We start from the raw sequence: 7,882 nt of genomic DNA on the forward strand, positions 1-7,882 counted from the left end.
GTTTGTCAAACATAACGTTTAGTTAGAAAGTGTTGTAGTGATGGCATGATTTCGTCGACGTACCTTTGCAGACAAAAGCGGGATTGACTGCATCTTTGCCAGCATATCCGTCTGTAGCACCACTTGAAACGGAGCAGGCATTGGGAGTGTGAAGTCAATGGTTTCGACCCACTTCACAGCCTTCTCGACCTGTTTTACCACCTTTATTGCCCTGTGCCACCTATTCATGATCTTAATTGTACTCGTTGAGTACGCACCAAAGCCTGGAATATCCAGCGCCACGGCACTTTCTGTTAGGCCTTTGTGCTTCGACTGCAGAGCCGAAACCTTTTTCCTGCAAATGGCAATTTATTCAGGGCGCAATATCCGCGTGATCGCCTCTGCTGGTATCAAAGCGATTGTGGGTGGCAAGCTCGATATTGTTCGTGCTGTAGGTGTCTTGAACTTGAAGCCATACTCCACCATGTTGAACTTGTTCACAACTACAGCTGACGATATGTATGTTGCATCCGAAGACAGCGCTGCATCCACGGACGCCAAGCTTAAATTCGAAGCGTACAGCTCTGAGTCTTCTTGAGCTACAATGACAGTTTTTTACGAGCTGCCTTCTTTGATCTGGCTGTCTGTCTTGGTCGTCCTCGCGATCTTGGAGGACTCGCTATCACAGATGGCGTGTCTTCCGTTGCTGGTGATAGTGTGCTTAATTCAACGTCTCCGACTGTATCCAATTCTTCCCCGACTGGACCCGATTCGTCCTCGACTGGACCTGATATGCCCCCGATTGAGCCCGATTGGTCTCAGATCGAGACCGACTGGCCCGATAAATCTGCAACCTGTGCTGTTTCGACGGAGTTGCAGCTTGTGGCATGGTCAGACTCAGAGGCAGTTGGGGATACATGACTCACATTTGCTGTATCCGCATGACGAGTAAGCAGTTCTGCCGACACGTGGTGAGTCGTCCGTGCAGTCGGATCGTGACCAGTAAGTAGTGGCGGCGACAGCGCATCATCGCGCGAGTTGCTAGTCGAACCGTGACGCTCAGATTCAGCTGGTGGTAAAATTGGCACACCGGGATCCTCGAATTTGCCTCTCTTGAACAGTCACACTTTGAAGATACTGCATCGCTTCTTTATACTGCGTCATGCCGCGTCCCGCCATGGTGTCACAAATTTGGGATGCAAATTGCAGTGCTTCACGATATTTGTGGTTCGAGTCCCACGGTCTCGCCTGTGAGGATATCACATTTTTTACCTCAAAAGACTTTGGCTCCGCTGTGTCAGAGCCGACACTTGAATTTTTAATCGCCGCACGCACAGAAGACAACAGCCACCGCCTGTTTAACAGTAGTATGGGGATGACTGTCTCCTTCCTGACCAAGAGCCTTTCGGAGGTAGAAAACGTGTCGACAGGGTAGCAATCTCGTGCACATGAATAGACAGGAGCACTTCCATTCGCGCTTAGTAACTAAATACTCGGCGTTCATCTCGTCCAGCGCGTCATCAGCTGTAGATATACTCTTGATAAAATACACGTCTGGGCATCCCTCATAAAACGTGTACGACGCAGATCCAATAGCATACGAATACTGCCCGAATATAAGTTCACAAGCATGCTCACTGACAATATTCGCCACCAGTGTCATCTCGCTGTCGTAATCAGGATGCTGGACGGTCACATTCTTGTATACTTCTGCAATGAACAATCGCTCTTGTAGCGTTTGATAGTACATGGTCGAAGCGATGCACTCATCCACTCCCATAAACGAATCCACCCACTCTTTAAGCTGCTTCCAAGAGGCTTCTAGGCGATTGTTGGTATTATTGCCGAGTGTGACGGTATTCTGGCGCCTATGTGCACACCAGAGCTCACGACAGCTGTCCCAATTCTTTCGAAAGTACTTCACAAAAGGATGTTCATCAATGCGAGAAGAAACATCTTCCAGTTCATGATCTGTAACTTCTACACCGACTGAGCCCGACTCCACACCGACTGAGCCCGACTCCACACCGACTGAGCCCGACTCCACACCGACTACGATACCAGATCGATCATTCGCAACTGGACCGGAATAACCAATCGACGCAAGATGCACCATGTACTGGAAGCGTTTGTCGTACTCTGCTTCCGTTTTTGCGTAGACAAGTAAGCTCACAACACCGCCAAGTTGCTCTTTCTGAGACCTCGAAAATCCATAGTCAGCTGAAGCAATCTCTTCCCGTAGGTACTTCAGCACGTGGAATTGGCAAAGTAAGACTGTCACCCCAGGAAATGCCTTTTCAAGTACGGACAGTTCTGTGAAATCCTTATCCACCAGCACACATTGAAGTCTTGACCACGCAGGATTGTTCGCTTTGAATTCCTCTATCGCTGTCAACAGGGTTTCATAGCGCTCATTTTGAAGCAGCGCGTGCTGCACAAACTGGCCCTTGCCGAACGTATCGTGTGCCATGAATGAAAAAGCTTTATACTTAGACCGGTTCGTCCCGTGCGTTGCGTCAATCATCAGAACTTCAGGAAATTGGTCGAATAGTGTTCGCATGTGCTTTGTTTGCAATGTGATGCAAGTCGCAACTTTCTGCGTATCCAATAGCACACAAAACAACAAATGTTAACTTCATGAATTGACATTAGACCTGATAAAAGCATTCACTCTACCTTGCCACCAACGTCGTCCAAGAAAACCCGACCAACGTTCCCTGGCACATCACCGAATTGCTTCATCCACTTCTTAAGCCGCTTGTCAGCGCTTGAAGGCCCATCGCGTTGTTCGCGAGCCTTTAGTTTCTGGACGAGGTTTTGCACATCTTTTGGGGTGGGGTTACTGTCGGTGTGCTTCATTAGGTGGCTGATGATACCAGACTTCTTGACACCTTTTTTTTCGAAGTAGATCAACTGTAGTTAGCGTTGACTCGTCGAGGATAATGCGTTTCGATGGATGTGAAGAGAAAGCCAGGCCTGTCAGACGATGATTGTGCTCCGGTCGGCAACGAGTGATCCGCACAGCAAACGTCGTATTCTTTGTATCAACTACCTGGACGCAGACATTAATCTGTAGAGCATATATAACCACTGTCAGTCAGTGAACTACCCGATTGACCCCGACTGGACCCGACCAGTCCCGACCAGGCCGACATATATGTACCTGCGCCTTGCAGCCCTGTGCTCGAGTCTCTTGGCGTGGCCGCTTCGTAGCTACAGACTTGTACTTCCCTGAGTGCGTACAAACGTCCTCGAATACTGTTCCCACGATGCTGGTATTTTAGCTGCTTTTGACTGTGACTTGTCAATCCTGGCATTGCGCTCTGCCACGCTGGTATCAGAGCGCGCCCTGAATATCTACAAGACAGATAGCACAAAATTAGTAGGACAGCGGGGTCAGACATCCGTTTATTAAATCTTGAATGAATCTCGCATACTTGAAACGTTTGGGCTTCATACGCAGCCAGGTACTCGTCGAAGGCCTCCCACGAGGCGAACTCCACCGTGTTGAGTGGTAATGCCACCACGCGTGTGGGGGGACCACCCTCGCTAGTGCTCCTGGTTAAATCGGTTACATCCGACACACTGAAAGCCTCGGAAGACTCTCCATCACCCGAACCAGCACCGCTCGCAGCGGGTGTTGGGAGCCAGACGTCGTCCTGGGAGTCTTCTCGGGGCGGCTCAGAATCGCTGCTGTCGCTCTCGTCGATCTCGCGCGCGACAGCCCCAGTTAGCGGCCTCTTCTGGACGGCTCGGACGCGGAGATCCGTTTCCCCCTCCTACAGCCTTACGATCGTTACGCTGTTCGAAATTTAGTGGCTGTCAGGCTGAATGGTATACATGGTACACACTGTATACATCGTACGGATGGGAGCGCGTCAAAAATTTGTAGGGGAAGGTTAACTCAGTCGGTCAATATAGACACTCTCTACTTTAAATAGGTATTAAAATATGACAGACAGCACGTGGCAAACATGTTCGTGGGATCAAATCACTGAAGCGTTTTGATGCAAAACTTTTGAATGCACCGTCTATTAATAATGCGACTTTGATACCGTCGGATCAGCGGTGCAGTGCAACCCACTGAGTGCAATGCACTGTGCATGTATGTACGCTCACGACATTGTGCTGTACATGTATATCTCACCATCCAGTGATTCAAGTGCACAGTACCGCAACCGATTGCTGTAATGCGGGCATTGCGTTTTGTCGTTCGCTGCGGTTGGTCTCGACCACTTCCCGCTTAGCTCCCTACCCGAAAAAAATGCGTTGTCACTGGGTCTTATACGTACTGCTGGTAGCTATCACATTCGCTGATCATGCTGACTGGAGCCCGAAAACAACCGAGATACCGGAACGTCCAATCACTCCCATGGATAGTGTCCCGAGGTTACTGCGACTGTACGAGTCTACGAGAGCTCACGATGAAGAAAGAGGTGTAAGTGCTCCTGCAGCGGAAACAGTTGTCAACTCACTCAAATCCGCAAGCACTCAACTTGACGAATGGCTCGCAAAGGGAAAACCTACCGACGACGTTTTTAAGCTTCTTACACTCGACGTCGCCGCGGACGATCTTCTGGCCAACTCGAAGTTAACAGAGTGGATCACGTACATGAAGCTGTTCAACCAGGCAAATCCTAAAAAACAAACGTCGCTGATCAGAACCCTCACAACTCACTACGGCGACGAAGCTCTGGCCAAGATGGTCGTAGCAGCAAAGCAAGTGCCGGACACAGCGACTTTCGCCAAGCGACTACAGACCGAGCAGCTTCAGCTGTGGCTTAATCAAGGGAAATCCCCGGACGATGTGTTTACATTGTTGAAACTTGACAAGGCCGGACAGAAGGTTTTCACCCACCCTGAGATGGTCTCGTGGGCGAAATATGTGGGTGATTTCAATAAGGTGAACCCGGACAAACCAGTTACTCTGTTCTCTACGCTAGCTACGCGCTTAAATGACGAAACTCTGTTACAAATGCTCATCGCGGCGAAGAATGTTCCGAGCACCGAGAAAATTGCAGTACAAGTGCAAGCTGTCCAAACGAAGCTATGGCTGAACACTCAGAAGGAGCCGGGGGACGTCTTCAAACTGCTTCGACTTGATAAGGAAGGACATGACATCATCCAGAACCCTCTTTTTCGCGCTTGGGTCCAGTATACCGACGACTTCCGGAAGATTTACTACGGAACAGAGCTCACTACAATCGCGACGTTAACGGCGAAATATGGTGACGAAACCCTGACAAAGATGATCCTTCAAGCACTTAGCTCGCCAAGTACTGCAAACATCGCGAAACGGCTCGAAACTGAGCAGTTGAGGAACTGGTACATCCACAAATATTCGCCTCAACATGTGTTCACGACGCTCAATTTATACAGCGAAGGAGTGAACGCGTTTGACCGTCCGCTGTTTCATGTTTGGAGCAAGTACGCGACGTATTTCGGGGCTGCAGAGCCAAAATATAAACCGAGTTTTCTCACGAATTTGCTAGATGTGTATGGCGAAAAGAACCTCGTAAAAGTGATCCGAGCGGGCAGCAAGAACCCGAATACCAAGAAGATGGCTAAAGAACTAGAAGATGACCTAGTCAAGGTCTGGCTGAAGGATGAGAGGATCCCGATGGACATATATGCTCTGTTGCGGCTGGAACGAGTCGAAGACTCGAAAGATCCATACAGACAGCTATACTTTAAATATTTTAAGGCATACGCACTATCTTGACTAGAAAAAAATACACCAACATATTGTTGTTACAGTTAGGTAGCTTAGGGTAGGCCGGCAAAAGCCTCAGCGTATTTTTTATAAATCAAGCTGCTCGCGTCGTGCTTTGCTGCTCCATCCACACGCAGCAGCGAGAAAACCAGAGTCGGGCTTTTCCTCTCGTCCAGCCAGCGATAGAAAAGCTTATCGAGTAGTTCAGTAGCGAATTTCTTAGTGCTTGGGACTTTTTCGGCTGCAATGAGGATCTGAGCCAGTTTCTTCTCGCCGTATACCTTTATGAGCGGGGTTATATAACTCACCTTAATCCTCGGGTCCTTCAAGCTCACAAACTGCATGTAATCCTTCCAAAGAGGGAAAAGGGACCGTTCGAACACTTTCGACCCCGATTTGTCGAGTTTCAGCGTTTTAAACACGACGTCGCCAGATTTTAACGTCGCGTACCACTCGCGTTGCAGCTCGGAGCGCAGAAGGTTCGCAACGCTCTGCGTGCTCGGCGTCTTGTCCGCTGATAGACTCATTCGTGCCAACACGTCGTCGCTGTAGTGAGCTTTTAGGACCGAGATCACGGCCACTGTATTCTCTGGATTGACCATGTTAAACTCGTCCGTGTACTTGACCCAGCTCTGGAATAGAGGACTTTTGACTAGAGATATCCCGTCTTCATTAAGGTTTAACAACGTGAAGATGACGCCTGGAGATTTCTTGTTGCTGAGCCAGTTTTTGCTCTGTTCGGCTTGTATTCGGACTGCAATTTTCTCCGTCATGGGCGACTTTTTCGCTGTAATCAGCATCTTGACAAGAGTTTCTTCCTGAGTGTAGAGGCCTTTTAAATACGAAAATAACGTCACGTGTTTGTCCGGATTGGCCTCGTTGAAATCGTCCACGTACTTGGCCCACGCGACGATTTGAGGCTGCGTGAAGAGCTGATCTCCTGTTTCGTCAAGTTTCAGCAGTTTAAACACGTCGTCCACGGATTTCTTTCGCCCCAGCCACAGCTGCGTTAGTTCGCTCTCCAGACGCTTAGCGGTCTTTGCTGTGGATGGCATTTGCTTGGCTGTTTCGATTAGCTTTGCCATTCCGTCGTCCCCGTAGTGGGCAGTTAAGGTCGCGATTAAACTCGTCTTTTTAGCCAATTCCGCATTGTAAAAACGTTTCATGTAGCTAAGCCAAACGGTTAAGAGGTCGTCAGCTGCGTTGTCCCGTAAGAAAAGTTTAAGCGCGTCGTCGGTTGAGACTGCGTGTTTAAACCACATTTCGAGTTGACTATCGGGCACTGACGACTTCAGGGCGTTGCGGAACATTTCGACGGCGGATCGAGTGGTATCTCTGCTTTCGTGCACACTGTTGTCTGTGCTCAATGTATCGGTGGTGAGCTCATGAAGACTGGAGGGGACTTCTTGCCATCCGGTCGCGATTGTACGCTGGTAGTTTGTGTGCGCTCCTGCGTTTACAGCGGGGAGAGCAGCGACAACCAGGACCACGACGCAAAGTGGGCGCATTACGGACTGCACCTTGCGTATGGTCCGCGAAAGGTGGAGTGAATGAAGCAAATGATGGGCATCGCTGGCTCCATCACTGGATGGTGAGTCTTGTACATGTATTATGACTACCCGTTTTGGGCAATTTTCTAAACCCATTTACATTTACATTGTCGTAAATTGCCCAAAACGGGTAGTCAAGTCTCTTGACTCAAGAGTAAATATAATTAGAGCTACTACGTACATGTATTAATAGTACCACTACTCGCCGAGCGCCGCAGCTACGCGGCGGTAGTTTAGGTTCTTTTCTATATGTTTGTCTTTCCGCCTCCGCTTCGCTTCGGCGGGATAATTATTCCAAAAACTCTGAATCCCCATGTGCCTAAATCGACTTCTTAAAATTTAATAAATCTGGGTTCCATTCAGACCAGTCGCTACAATTTCCCAGTAAGCCGTGCAAGTATTACAGTACTACAAAAGACTGAGTCCCTAGCATCATACTTACGATGCTTATGAAGATTACTCTAGAGGTCTTGACAAAGTCTCTTTATGATTGTTAGCTTTCATTGTACCTACATCTTCCACCTAGAATCACCTGCACTTCAAGGTTTTGATGTAGAAATATTAATAAATTATCTGAGAGTGAGGTAACTGGCTGAGCTGATGAATCGTAGTACATGTACAACAGAAGCTGGTCAAAAGA

General features: G+C 48.7%; 2 protein-coding genes across 2 annotated transcripts; one reads left to right on the forward strand and one right to left on the reverse strand.

Moving 5' to 3' along the window:
- Window positions 1–4,243: 4,243 nt before the first annotated feature.
- On the forward strand, window positions 4,244–5,701 carry PITG_15032 (secreted RxLR effector peptide protein, putative; the record flags this gene model as incomplete). The annotated part of the gene is made up of 1 exon (XM_002898163.1): window positions 4,244–5,701. The coding sequence occupies one exon, from the start codon at window positions 4,244–4,246 to the stop codon at window positions 5,699–5,701; it is 1,458 nt and encodes a 485-aa protein (XP_002898209.1).
- A 44-nt stretch (window positions 5,702–5,745) lies between these two features.
- PITG_23036 (secreted RxLR effector peptide protein, putative) lies at window positions 5,746–7,200 on the reverse strand (the record flags this gene model as incomplete). The annotated part of the gene is made up of 1 exon (XM_002898164.1): window positions 5,746–7,200. One exon carries the CDS (start codon window positions 7,198–7,200, stop codon window positions 5,746–5,748), a length of 1,455 nt encoding a protein of 484 aa, XP_002898210.1.
- Between the last annotated feature and the right edge of the window lie 682 nt (window positions 7,201–7,882).

The sequence above is a fragment of the Phytophthora infestans genome, genomic scaffold (genome assembly GCF_000142945.1).
Source record: "Phytophthora infestans T30-4 supercont1.38 genomic scaffold, whole genome shotgun sequence".
Taxonomy (NCBI): domain Eukaryota; phylum Oomycota; class Peronosporomycetes; order Peronosporales; family Peronosporaceae; genus Phytophthora; species Phytophthora infestans.